The 14,113-nt window shown below is 44.5% G+C and overlaps 2 protein-coding genes across 3 annotated transcripts in view; one reads left to right on the forward strand and one right to left on the reverse strand.

The window, feature by feature from the left end:
• sec16b (SEC16 homolog B, endoplasmic reticulum export factor) overlaps positions 1–6,038 on the forward strand; it is a 61,662-nt gene extending 55,624 nt beyond the window's left edge. The window contains exons 24-25 of the mRNA XM_079675531.1: positions 770–818; positions 1,512–6,038. Coding sequence (XP_079531657.1) covers positions 770–786 — 17 coding nt within the window. The 3' untranslated portion in view covers positions 787–818; positions 1,512–6,038. The remainder of the gene's footprint in view (positions 1–769; positions 819–1,511) is intronic.
• On the reverse strand, positions 5,838–8,916 carry znf648 (zinc finger protein 648). Of its 2 annotated transcripts, none has more exons than XM_079675572.1 (2): positions 8,805–8,916; positions 5,838–8,479 (listed from the first exon to the last, which is right to left on the reverse strand). In XM_079675572.1, the coding sequence occupies exon 2, from the start codon at positions 8,444–8,446 to the stop codon at positions 6,980–6,982; it is 1,467 nt and encodes a 488-aa protein (XP_079531698.1). In that variant the 5' UTR covers positions 8,447–8,479; positions 8,805–8,916; the 3' UTR covers positions 5,838–6,979. The 2 variants fall into 2 exon arrangements, with proteins under 2 accessions (XP_079531698.1, XP_079531699.1); XM_079675573.1 differs by having other exon boundaries at positions 8,809–8,903.
• Between the last annotated feature and the right edge of the window lie 5,197 nt (positions 8,917–14,113).

The raw sequence follows: 14,113 nt of genomic DNA on the forward strand, positions 1-14,113 counted from the left end.
CAGATGGAGTGCTGGAGATTATGTGGATCTGTGAGGGCCAATCATCATCATGTGTTTTGGGAATGTCCTGGGATGGTTCACTATTGGGACTCAATAAGAGATGGAATGGAAAGAGCTTTAAAAATTGAGATTGATCTCAGCTTTCAAGTACTGTACCTGGGTAAGATGCCACAACAGCTTCTTGGTTTCTCAACAATGTACATGTTTAAAATAATGCTAGTCGCCAGTAAAAAAAAAGCCATAACGAACAAATGGTTAAGCCAAGTACCACCTACTCTAGCAGACTGGTTTAATGTGATGCACGACATTTTTGTTATGGAAAAATTAACATTTGCTCTAAGACTCAAGACAGAGACATTTGCAAAGTGTTGGAAGGGATGGATTGAGTTTGTCAACCCGTATAGATCAGACTTCAACTAAAAATTATATTTGTAATGTAACCCCCTGGTTCTCTGCTACACACAATTGTATTATTATTATTTTTATTTTTTTTGTTTCTCTGTCTTTTCGTGTTCGTTTGTCTGTATGCGTGATTCACATTATTTGCTTTGTATTATTTCAAAAATTAAGATGGTCTGTAACTGTTCATTTTTTTTGGTGCAAATAAAAAAGAAATATAAAAAAAAAAGAAATGCAGCTTACATTTCTATTGTAATTGACAACAACGCCGTGTCTTGGCAGGCACTGATGACATTTTACCTACATTAAATTATGCAAATGACACAGTTCTTTATAATGAAGTCCTCTAATATCTGTGTCTTCTTCACAGGCCAGCAGTTGGGATAGAGCCCTGTCAGGACCACTAGACTGAATCACAGGTAAATAAAGTTACTGAAAGGGACAGTTCACCGAAAATCCAAGATGTTTTTTTATCTCTAAACAGTAGTGATATTTATTCATTTAAATTATTTTGTGTCAGTTGCAATACTGGAGATATCAGCAGTAGATATGTCTGCCTTCTCTACAATGTGACTAAATCAAAACAAGCTTGTGGTGCTCAATGTGCAAATGCATTTGATTACAGTAACTCAACAGCAATGTGTTTTTTACAGAAATGATGAACAGGTTACTCAAGATAATCCACAGACCTTGTTGAGAATCATTTTATGTAGTAACTCATTCCTTTCCACTGAACCACACTAACCGTATCACCTCACAGACGAAGCATGCACCTACTCATCAAGCTAATGATACATGTCTCGCTGTCCCGAACCATTGCCAATTCCTTCTGCGCAATATGTGTAGTCAATATCAGTAGTTCCTACGCTAAACTTCTCATTAGAAGGTCTGTGTATTACTTTAGTAAGCAGGTCATGATTTCTGGTAAAAGTCCTTGTTGTTGAGTATACCAAATATATTGTTTGCTACTTTGAGCACCACAAGTCGAGTACCAAATTGATATCTCAAACACTGCAACTAGCACAAAAACAATCTTCATGGATTAAAAGCACTAAACATAATAGGAAACATGGAAACATATTAATAATACCACTTTTTTTCTTTGTTTGTAGGACCACTGACTCGACGAGAACCAATATCACACCAGCTACCACTACCTGTGCCTTTGTGTTATTAATGAGTTTCAACTGAATTTGGGTAAACATCATAATATCAATCTTGACCCCACCCCCCCATATATTTTTAAGCATGCCCTTTAAACCCCCACAGCCTGCTAGTCATCTTGTTTAGGATACAGAAATACTCTGGATGAAATGTCATAGTAACTCAGATTACAGCGAGCGAAACATCTGAGGAGTGTAAAAGCTGACAGCAGGGAAAACTCAAGAGGACCAGGACATATTTAAGGGAGGGATATCTTAAATGACCCGGGTAACCATTTCTGTATCTGCGCATCCAATGACTCTCATTACTTAATGATATCTGCGCAATATGTAGAGAATAAGCTAAATGTAAATTATATATAGAAGTATAAATCCATCTGTCCATAATCTTTATACAGTTATGAAAGGAGTATAAGATTGCTTATTTAGGAAAAGTAAACATACCTGACTACAAGTAAAAGTCCTGCATTTAAAACATAATTTAACTATTATAAGCACAATACAAATAAAGTATAGAATAAAATGTTGTGCTAATTTTAACTTTTTATATACTGTTGGCTAGAATCATCTACAGCAGCGGTTCTCGAACTGTGGTTACTGCAGGTGGTCCGTGAAAAAAGAAAATCCACTTTTTTTTATCAAGGATTTTCGCGGACCACCTCATATGCAAACTGTAAAAATAAGTACATATATAAACGTAGTGTTAAAACGCAGATATTTGTTATTGTTAATTATGAACAACACTTAATTTCACCACTGGAGTGGTTACCCATGGTTATGTGTGTGCGTGCAAAACCACAAACATGGATCGGTGGCTAGCATCATGTTCTCTGAAGAGAAAAGAGGTTAACGTTACCGAAGATAATGAGAGTGAGTCGGAGGCATCTACAAGCCAGATTCCGCAGAAAAAAACAAAGAAAGGGAAGATTAAAGGTGACCTATTATGCAAAATGCACTTTTGTACGTCTTTTATACATGAATATGTGTCCCCGGTGTGTCAGGGAACTCACCAAGTGTCAGAAAACACAACCTCTCTCTTTTCCCTCCATACCCAAATCTCTAAAAACGGAGCTGATTATTATTTGAATTGTTCTGACGTCAGAAAAGGGGTGCTCCACCAATATGGGCAACTCTCCACCTATCAGGGGAATGAGAGACCACTCGAAAGCGCTGGAGACGCTGTAGTACATATGCCAGGCCTGTAATTGGCGCTTTAGTCTGCCACAAAAGCAGAATCAGCCCTTGCAAAAACAGGGCTGGAAAATAGCAAATATAGCGAAATGAGGCATGGCTAAAATGTTCGGTGTTTTGAGAAAAAAACTTCACAGACATGTTTTATATAGGTATGGCCCTACAATATATGTTTCAAATATAGCATGATGGGTCCACTTTAAGAGAAAATACAATGGGAACTACATGGAACTGGGATTTACCTACACAGGCACTGAAGATGAGCCTTTGCCAGTATGCGTTCTGTGCTACGAGACACTGGCTAACGAGAGCCTAAAACCAGCTAATCTTCGCCGTCAATCTTGGAATCTGGCACTACATTTATATATGTACTTATTTTTACGGTTTGCATATGAGGCGGTCCGCGAAAATCCTCGATAATAAAAAGTGGTCCGCATGAACAAAAGTTTGATAACCCCTGATCTACAGCATATTCTATAGGATTACCATATTTTGGGATATATGTCCTGTGAGAACCACTTATCTTAAACTCAACTTTTCATGAGTTCCTCAGAACAACAGCCCTGTTTAGTGGCGATGGATTCACCAGCTGATTCAAGATGATTATTAAGAATGTTTAAAGCCCATTAAGGAACACTATTTCCTTCAGTTCAAAGTGAACATTCACACAAAATGTAGATATGTTGTTGAATGTAACCGCAACTAAAGCTTTCAGAAAGTTGTAGTGCAGTCAAAGACACAATATCTTACTCTAATACCTCTTTCACACCAACGGTGTTTCAGGGACGGTTCGGAGCTGGAGCTTGAAAAGCACCGGGTTTTCCTGTTCACACCGCAGCGGAGCAGCCTCTCATGCCCCTTTCACACCAACACGTTTTCAGCTCCGGCTCGGAGCTGGAGCCTGAAAAGTACCGTTTTTTCCTGTTCACACCGCAGAGGCGCCGCCTCTTAGCTCCGGAATCCGGTTCACTTCCAGCTCCAGAAAAATGTCGGTCTAGAGGCAAGAGCTTCGGAGCTAAGAGGCGGCGTCGCTTACGTCTCTCTTAGGTCGAGGAGTGCAGGAAACTAAACCCACCTCCCCTGAACATGGGTCGACTGAAGAGTCTCGTCATGCCTGCCTACAAGCAGTAGTGCTTATAAACACACTTTATAAAGTCAGGCAACACTAACCAGGCTTCGTTTTATTCTGTTTATTTGTAACTTACTTTGACCATCCGTTCACTGTTATTGATCATTGTGGAGAGAGGCAGACGTTTTGTTTTGTATAATAGCAGCTATCGGATGGAATCAATACATGGGCTGCACAGGTAGAATCATAATAAAAATATGAAGGTAAAATGTGCCTGTAGAAAACGGTTTATGCCACAATAGGATAGCAATAGCAAGTAGTCAGTTTAGCTTTGGTTGCTAACATCACCCATTTTATACCAGAGAAACTTTCATAACAGCGTTGTGATGCCAAACAGCGTGAATTCAGACTGACACACATTCACTTAAGGGGAACTGGGGATATGTATCAGCTGCTTGTGTGACAGTCAGACAGTGAATACTTTAGAGAGGCCGCTGCAGTGTGAGCTAACCGGGAGCTAACGGGAGAATAAACTCCCGTGGAAGAGCAGCCAGCACTGCAGCGGTCGGTAAATGCCGCTGAAACACATTAATAAACAATGAACCACGGCACTCTGGAGAAAAGCATAAGGTTGGAGAAGTCGTTATTGAATTTAATCTGGCTTTATATGATTAAAAGCAACACGATCATCGACCCGACGCAGTCCCCCATTGTTGTTGTTGTGAGCGCCGTTGGGGAGCAAATCAGCGATGTAAACGTTGACATCATGACGCAGCAGCGGCAGCACCAGTCGGGCTCTGGGTGGTGTGAACAAAGCGGGAGCAGAAAAGGGAAACCGGAGCTGAACCAGAAAAGCTCTAGCACGGAGCTAGAACGGGAAAAGCGCTGGTGTGAAAGCCGCATTAGCTCCGGAATCCGGTTCGTTTCAAGCACCAAAGCCACGGCCAGAGCAAAAGCACAGCATACTTCACGATTACGTCAAGGCGGGGGCAGGGGCGGGATCAACTCCTGAACAATAACAAAAAGCCGGCGTTTTACCCAGTTTGTAAACAACGATGGAGAAACTTAACAAGCAGCAGTGGTCCACTGAAGAGACCAGCTACCTACTGGGAATCTGGTCTTCCGAAGAGGTACAGAGGAAGCTGGAGCACAATCGGCCATTGTTGTTGTTGTCGGTGTCAGCTTTGAGGGGTTTCCGTGCGGTTTGGCTTTATGAAGCAGGCACGCAAACGGTTACGTCATGACGCAAACGATGACGCAATGACGCAGCACCAGTCGGACTCTGGGCAGTGTGAAAAGAGCCGGAGCCAAACCGAAGAACCGGTTCTGAACCTGAAAAGCTTTAGCACGGAGCTTGAACCAGAGTTGCGTTGGTGTGAATGAGGTATAAGATGTAATGGAGTAAAAGTATAAAGTTTCATAAAATGGAAATACTTAAGGTAGAACTACCTCAAATTAGTATTGAAGTAGAGTATTTGAGTAAATCTACATTCCACCACTCCTTTATTTTTACTATCGATTGTCTATAACCTTAAACAAAATTACCCCTTGACTAAAAATACATTAAAAATATAGCTCTGACTAAAAAACTAAAATAATGCCGTGGTCATTCATTAGCCTGATAGAAGCAATGTTTAATCTTACACGCTGACTAAGCAGAATTTGTAAGGCTGCTCAATTATTGCACATGTATGTATGCACATTATTATATCATGTTAAGGATCTGTAAAGCAGAATAGCTTGAATTATATATGACATATACAGTACAGAACAAAAATAGAGTTGTCATGCTGCCAAGATGGATGATACCACATGTTGTTAGGAGGAGGGGGCGTGTAAACAGCTCAATCCTATAATTGTCACCAGCCAGGAGACAATTATAGGATTGAGCTGTTTACACACTCATATTTCCTCTCAGAACAAGCTTTATTTTTAGCCGTTTTTAACGTTTTTCAGAAGACAAAGCTTGTGTCCTTAAAATGTTTATAAATCAAACAGTAATATATGCTTTGGAATATTTTAGAAAAAACTTTTTATTATTGGCACCATGTAAACATGTCTGGATGTAATTGATTTTTTTGCTTCCGAGTCCTTTGGCTCTGTGTTTTATGTATTACTGAATATGTCAATGCTTTTGTACAGGCCATGGATTATTGACCTGTTTATCAGTGCACTTCTGCCTGTCACATATTTAATAAAAACATCACTGCAATCCTGTTGTGATTCCAGACGTGTCCTCAAACTTAATGCAAAGCAAATGACAACACAGCAGGTGCCGTCTCCTTTTACTATTAGTCTTTGGAGTCAAGTGTAAGTGGGCCAGGAGTTACGACTGGTCTATATCCATGCCATAGCCCTTTATCCAGATATTGCTGCTTGTTTCAGCATTCAGCCCTCACCAGACAATAAAACAGCCTGCATCTTGATGCAGAAGAAGTTGATTTAGCTGTTGTTTTTTTATTCATGGTAGCCTGAGAACATCAAGCTGTCCCTCCAGTTGTCGGGACAACATAATGTACCGGCTACCATCAACAATACAGGTGATCAAAGCTGTCATCTAATCTGGCTAATGTCAATGATACTTTAGTTAGTGATGTAAATCTTGTGAATCCCTCTTTGATTGATATTCAATAATTCAATGCTCAGAACCATTCTTACTGTTATAGATTCACCACCTTGGCCACCAGATTCAGAAAGACCAAGGCATCATACTACAGCACAGGTCATGATAAACCGCCCGCATTTCCTAAACGCAAAGTTGCGGTTTTGTGCATATTTGTAACTATTAGCCTTACATTTAATTCTCACTTTTATAAAGTCTGGAACTCTAGTACTTATGTTCACATCACTCTAGGCCATCAGCTCCAGTGTCAATGTTCGTGAGAAATTGCTAGGTTCATTTCATGGTAACCCAGCACCGTGGGGAAAGAGGGCGTGTGAGTAAAAACTCTTAAGGCCCCCCGGTCCAATACATTGCTTAACTCCTGTGCTGGAACTCGGGGCATGCCAACCGTCATCACCTTTATGTAAAACACTGACTAGTACCTCATTTAACCTCAATTCAAACAATCCAAAAAAGCCCCCTGACATAAAAATGGGTGCTCGGTGACAGTCAATAGCACTGGTGGAGGTGTCCAAAACCTGTCTTTAAACTCATTCAGATATTCTGCTCCCTGTGGTGCAGCACATGCTGTGAGAGCTTTGCTGCACACTGGAAAGACTTGTCGCACTCCACACAGACAAAGATCCTTCCGGCACAGGTTTGCTCCTGGTGAAGCTTCAGTGAGGCTAGGTGGCTAAAGTTCTTGCTACAGCCTGTGCAGTTGTGGGGTTCCTCTTTGCTGTGGACGTACTGGTGACGGACGAGGCGAGAAACCATGGCAAACGCCACGCCGCACTCTGGGCACTTGTGGGGCCGCGCTCCGCTGTGAATGGCCTCGTGCTCGTTCAGGTTGGAAGACTTGGTGAAGCACTTGGAGCACACGGAGCAGATGTAAGGACGAATGCCCGCGTGGATCTTCTGGTGCTCTGCCATACGGCTGGCCAGAGCGAAGGCCTTCCCACAGTCGGGGCAGGAGAAGGGCCTTTCTCCCAGGTGCTTGCGCTCATGGCGCTTCAGGGAGAGGGGTTTATTGAAGGTCTTGCCACAGTGCGTGCAGGGGAAAGGCTTGTCATTGGTATGCATGTTCCGCTCGTGCTTTCTCAGGTCAGAGGATCGAATGAAATCCTTCCCACAAGTGTCACAGACGTAGGGCTTTTCACCTGTGTGTGTGCGGATATGCTTGCGGTAATCTGAGGACCAGATGTAGGTCTTGACACAGAAGGGGCAGTGGTATGGTCTTTCCCCCGTGTGCAGACGCTTGTGCTGCTGCAGAGTGCCCTGGTGGGAGTAAGCCTTGCCACATATATCGCACACGTGTGGCTTGAGGCCACTGTGAGTTTGCAGGTGACTCTGTAGGTTGCAGAGCTTTTTAAAAGCCCAGTCACAGTGTGGGCACTTGAAGGGACGGTGCTCTTTGTCAACCTCACCACGTTTCTTCATCGCCACCAAAAGTCGAGGGATCTTGTCTCCGTCACATTTTTTCAGTAATTTCTTATTTACATTCTTCTTGTTAATCTCATTTCCAACAACATTTAGCTCTTTGAGTTTAGATGTATTTTGTTCCTCAGCAGCACTACTTATCCTATGGCTCCTGAGGTATTTAGAACTTTCCTTCTTTTGGACAGGATCCAGGAGCGTTTCATTAGATCCATAAATCGCATTTTTCTCTATTTGTTTAGTGCGTTGTAACAATCCTCGAGTTTGGTGGTCTGGAGCATCTTTAAATGATTCCTCTCCCCGTGAAAGCTCTGCAAACTTCTCCACCAAGGACCACTTTGGTGTTTGAGGGTTCAGATAAAGAATTCCAGTGTCAGTGCTCTCCGAGAGGGAGTTCAAAGCCCAAATGCCGCCAAATGAAGAGTCAGGCTTCACATGGTGAGTGTTAACTAAGACCTGTCCCTCTGGGAGAGAGACACAGTGCTCCCTGTTACTCCGCTTTTCTACAACTGCCATGCCAGACAGTCGTGGGGAGATTTCATCAGCCGTGGTCACTTGGGGAGTGGAGCACAAATTCATTTGCATGTGTTTTAAGCTGACTTCTAAACACTATGCCTCCTGAAAAATAAAATGTACAAAGCAAGTTATTACCATCTCATTCAGGCTGAATATAATAGTTCCTTCTTCTTAATTAATATAAATGATCATATACAAATGTTCACATATATTTTATACATAAATCCCCAAACAAGCCTGTTTACAACAATTGTTTTGCTACATTCACAAGGACCTTGGATTTATCCTTCACATAACCTTGCATCTGACAGCTAAATGACTTTCCAAGCATCCACATACAGTACAGTATTTTACTCCACAGGTTTTCTTAATCTCAGACATACAAAGTTAACTTCATGAATATAAAACATTTCACTGTGCTACTCACGCACTGTCCTTCCAAGCAGCAGGTCAGGTCCAGGGGATGCCTCAGAGTTACACTGGCTCCGGGTCTAGAGTAACATGGAGATGTGCCGGGGTGTTAACGGGTGGAGTCCTGGCTACAGCCGTCTCTGGGTCAGCATGATCAGCATCTATCCTACCAGTCAGCATTCCAACAGCAAAGATATTCCGACTGCCTGGCTCAGCTTACCTTTCAGTAGTTTACTGCTCGTTGAGGGAAGGACTTCATATTGCCGTCAGCATGTCGAGACACAAAACAAGTGCTAGTCAAAATAAGATAGCATATTCGAGGAACATGTATGCTACATTTTAGGTTACTTTAAGAACTATAGGGTGAGTAGCGGGGTTCTTGTATTCCTGACAACTCTTACACTTTAAAAAATATACTTACATATGAGAGTCGTTATAAAAACAATGTTTAAAACATCCACGTTGTTCCAGGTGGGCCGCGCATTGATATGTTGATGAACTATCAGGTGACAAGGCCAGACGTGGGGTAATGAATTCAGCCTATTAAACAAATATCAGACATATCTTGTGACAAATGTGTCAGAAAATAGTAATACAAATCAAAGTTACAATTTGAACAAGTTGAACATTGCTATTATTGTAACAGTGATGAAGAAACTCAGTATTGGTATTAACTAATGATGCCTGCCAGCTTTCATTTCTACTTTCAGTCAATGTGTACTTTCCTAATTCGGCCACACTATGTCAATGTTTGCATGTTTTTAATGTTTCGCTAACAGACAATGGAAGATAACCGGCTCCGTTCAAAACACCTCTGAGGAAAAATGTTCTTAGAAAACATTGTAAACATGTGTGTTGTATTATAACAACAGAATGTTCTCAATTTAATATTTGAAATGGAAATTAGTGTATCAGCCAACATGCTCCGTGTCTATTCGGCGAAACAGAGTGTCTTTGTTTTAAACTAGATATTGTAATTTTTTTAAAGGCTATTGTATGAGTCCAGAGATAGGGATTCAAAACCCAAAATCGGGAATGGTTTTAATTTGGTGTGACTGGTTTTGAGAACAAAACATGCAGCTCTTTGGATGATAAATAAATTGCATTTGGGCTTCTCGTCAGTAGGTGGCGTCCCATCCCTTTCCTGTTGGTGATATGGGACCAGTCAGACACATGCTGCATTCAGGATGCACTTACTGACCATGAACTGGTATTATAATAAAGTAGTTAAAGAATTTGACTATTTTAATACTTTACTTAAGTAAAAAATAGTAAAAACCATTGTAGACATATTGTGTTAAAATTAGTCCAAATAAAAATAGACTAACAAAAGTAAAAGTACTTATAATGCATAATGGCCTGTTAGAAATAGTGCATATTGTATTAGAATTAGTGATGTGTTTAAGTGTTCTTCACTTTATTGCAGCTAAATGCGTAGCTCATTTTAATTCCTAATATTCTGCTGTTGCTTGTGAATGTCTCCCCATGAATTAATACATTTGGTTTGTAATGGTAAATCTCTGAAGAACCAGCACCTTACCGTGGTAGAGAGGTTTGTGTGTCCTGATGAACCTGGGAGCTGTGTTGTCTGGAACCTTGTGTTCCTGGTAGGGTCTCCCATGGCAAATTGGTCTCAGGCAAGGGGCCAGACTAAGATTAGTTCACAAGACCTCATGAAAGACGACACACGAAGTGAGGATACCCGGCCCGGAGGAAGCCCGGGGTCCCCTTCTGGAGCCAGGCCCAGAAGGAGGACTCGTCGGTGAGCGCCTGGTGGCCGGGCTTGCCACGGAGCCCGGCCGGGCACAGCCCGAAAAGGCAACGTGGGCAACACCTCCGCTTCTCCGTCCCGCGGGCCCACCACCTACGGGAAACAGCGATGGGGTTGGGTGCGCTGCCAGAAGGGTGGCAGTGAAGGCAGAGGGTCTCGACGGACCAGACCCGGGCGACAGAAGCTGGCTTTGGGGACGTGGAATGTCACCTCTCTGAGGGGGAAGGAGTCGGAGCTTGTGCGAGAGGTGGAGCGTTACCAGTTGGATCTGGTTGGGCTCACCTCTACGCACAGCGTCGGCTCTGGAACCTTACTTCTGGATAGGGGTTGGACTCTATTCTTCTCCGGAGTTGCTCAAGGTGTGAGGCGCCGGGCGGGTGTGGGGATACTCACAAGTCCCCGGTTGGGTGCTTCGTTGTTGGAGTTTACCCCAGTTGACGAGAGGGTCGCCTCTCTACGACTGCGGATTATGGGGGGGAAAACTCTGACTGTTGTATGTGCTTATGCACCCAACAGCAGTTCAGAGTATACAGCCTTCTTGGAGACCCTGGAAAGAGTCCTGTATGGGGCTCCTGAAGGGGGACTCTTTAATCTTGCTGGGAGACTTCAACGCACATGTGGGCAATGATGGAGACACTTGGAGGGGAGTGATTGGGAGGAACGGCCCCCCTGATCTGAACCGGAGTGGTGGTTTGTTACTGGACTTCTGTGCTAGTCATGGATTGGCTATGACAAACACCATTCGAACATAAGGATTCTCATAAGTGTACGTGGTACCAGAGCACCCTAGGCAGAAGGTCCATGATCGATTTCGTTATCGTATCATCGAACCTGAGGCCGTATGTTTTGGACACTCGGGTAAAGAGAGGGGCGGAGTTGTCAACTGATCACCATCTGATGGTGAGTTGGGTCGAGTGGCGGGGGAAGCCTCTGGATAGACCTGGTAAGCCCAAGTTCAGGAGGCCTTCAACTCATACCTCCGGCGGAGCTTTTCGGGCATTCCTGTGGAGGTTGGGGACATTGAACCTGAGTGGTTGGTGTTCAAAGCCTCTATTGCCGAAGCCGCGGTGGGGAGCTGTGGTCTCAAGGTCCTAGGTGCCTCAAGGGGCGGTAACCCTCGAACCTCCTGGTGGACACCGGTGGTCAGGGAAGCCGTCCGACTGAAGAAGGAGGCCTTCAGGGATTTGTTATCCCGGGGGACTCCCGAGGCAGTTGCAAGGTACTGACAGGCCCGAAGGACAGCAGCCTCAGCCGTGGCCGAGGCTAAGCAGCGGGTGTGGGAGAAGTTCGGAGAAGAAATGGAAAAGGACTTTCGGGCAGCCCCAAGTTTGTTATGGTAAACTGTCCGACACCTCAGGAGGGGGAAGCAGGGAACCATCCAAGCTGTGTACAGTAAGGATGGGACGTTGTTGACCTCAACTGATGGAGTGTTAGGGCGTTGGAAGGAGCACTTTGAGGAACTCCTGAACCTGACAACTCCGCCCTCTATGTTAGAGGCAGAGCTGGAGTATGACGGGGGATCGACACCAATCTCCCAGGGGGAGGTCACTGAGGTCGTCAAACAACTTCACAGTGGCAAAGCCCCGGGGGTGGATGGGATCCGCACAGAAATGCTGAAGGCTCTGGGTGTTGAGGGACTGTCATGGTTGACACGTCTCATCAACGTTGCGTGGAAATCGGAAACAGTACCGAAGGAGTGGCAGACCGGGGTGATGGTTCCCCTTTTTAAAAAGGGGGATCAGAGGGTGTGGGCCAATTACAGAGGCATCACACTACTCAGCCTTCCCGGGAAAGTTTACTCTAAGGTTCTCGAAAGGAGGGTCAGGCCGATTGTCGAACCTCAGATTGAGGAGGAACAATGCGGATTCCGTCCTGGTCGTGGAACAACGTATCAGCTTTTTAATCTCGCAAGGATCCTGGAGGGGGCCTGGGAGTACGCTTATCCAGTCTACATGTGTTTTATAGACTTGGAGAAGGCGTATGACCGGGTTCCCAGGGAGTTACTGTGGGAGGTGCTGCGGGAGTATGGGGGGAGGGGGTCTCTACTCAGGGCCATCTAATCTCAGTACTCCCAAAGCGAGAGCTGTGTCCGGGTCCTCGGCAGTAAGTCCGACCCATTTCCGGTGAGGGTTGGCCTCCACCAAGGCTGCGCTTTGTCACCAATCCTGTTTGTAATATACATGGATCGGATTTCGAGGCGTAGTCTTGGGGGAGGGGGTCTGCAGTTCGGTGGACTAAGGATTGCACCACTGCTTTTTGCAGATCATGTGGTTCTGATGGCTTCATCGGTCTGCGACCTTCAGCACTCACTGGATCGGTTCGCAACCGAGTGTGAAGCGGCTGGGATGAGGATCAGCACCTCCAAATCTAAGGCCATGGTTCTCAGCAGGAAACCGATGGACTGTCCACTCCAAGTAGGGAATGAGTCCTTACCCCAAGTGAAGGAGTTCAAGTATCTCAGGGTCTTGTTCTCGAGTGAGGGAACAATGGAGCGTGAGATGGGTCGGAGAATCGGAGCAGCGGGAGCGGTACTGCAGTCGCTTTATCGCACCGTTGTGACGAAAAGGGAGCTGAGCCAGAAGGCAAAGCTCTCTGTCTACCGGGCCATTTTTGTTCCTACCCTCACCTATGGTCATGAAGGATGGGTCATGACCGAAAGAACGAGATCGCGGGTACAAGCGGCCGAGATGGGTTTTCTCCTCAGGGTGGCTGGTGTCTCCCTTAGGGATAAGGTGAGAAGTTCGGTCATCCGGGAGGGACTCTGAGTTGAACCGCTCCTCCTTCGCGTCGAAAGGAGCCAGTTGAGGTGGTTCGGGCACCTAGTTAGGATGCCACCTGGGTGCTTCCCTAGGGAGGTGTTCCAGGCATTTCCAGCTGGGAAGAGACCAAGGGGTAGACCTAGGAACAGGTGGAGGGATTATATCTCTTCGCTGGCCTGGGAGCGCCTTGGGATCCCCCAGTCAGAGCTGGTTGATGTGGCCAGGGAAAAGAAAGTTTGGGGCTCTCTGCTGGAACTGCTACCTCCGCGACCCGACCACGGATAAGCGGGAGAAGATGGATGGATGGTACATCATGATCTATTTGTTAGTGACATTTTGTACGATTAATCTGAATCTGCAAGTCATTTCAGTTGTCAAATTAATGTAGTGGGGTAAAAAATGTGGAGAAGAAGTATAAAATAGCAGAAATCATAAAAGTATCCATGTAAATTACAAATACCTCAACATTTTAGTTACCTACAATACTTTAGTAATTGTACTTACTATCTACTACAGGGTATAATCAGTACTATTTTGTACTCTCATAACAGGCCATGTTTTCTTAAACTGTTCACAAATTGGAGCAAATCCAGTCAAGTCTTTTTTCCAGTCTTATTTGGACTAACAGACATGTGTAAAGTAATTGAGAGGTTCTCGTGAGATTCATGGCGTAATTAAATGGACCATGCTCCCTGTGCATTTTCCCAGGAGGGCAGATTGCAACAGGACACTTTCTAAATCACAACACAAAGCCGTGTTTTAAAAGCAGATGTAACTCATATCAGGGTTTCCCAC

The sequence above is a fragment of the Notothenia rossii genome, assembly GCF_949606895.1.
Source record: "Notothenia rossii genome assembly, chromosome: 1".
Taxonomy (NCBI): Eukaryota; Metazoa; Chordata; class Actinopteri; order Perciformes; family Nototheniidae; genus Notothenia; species Notothenia rossii.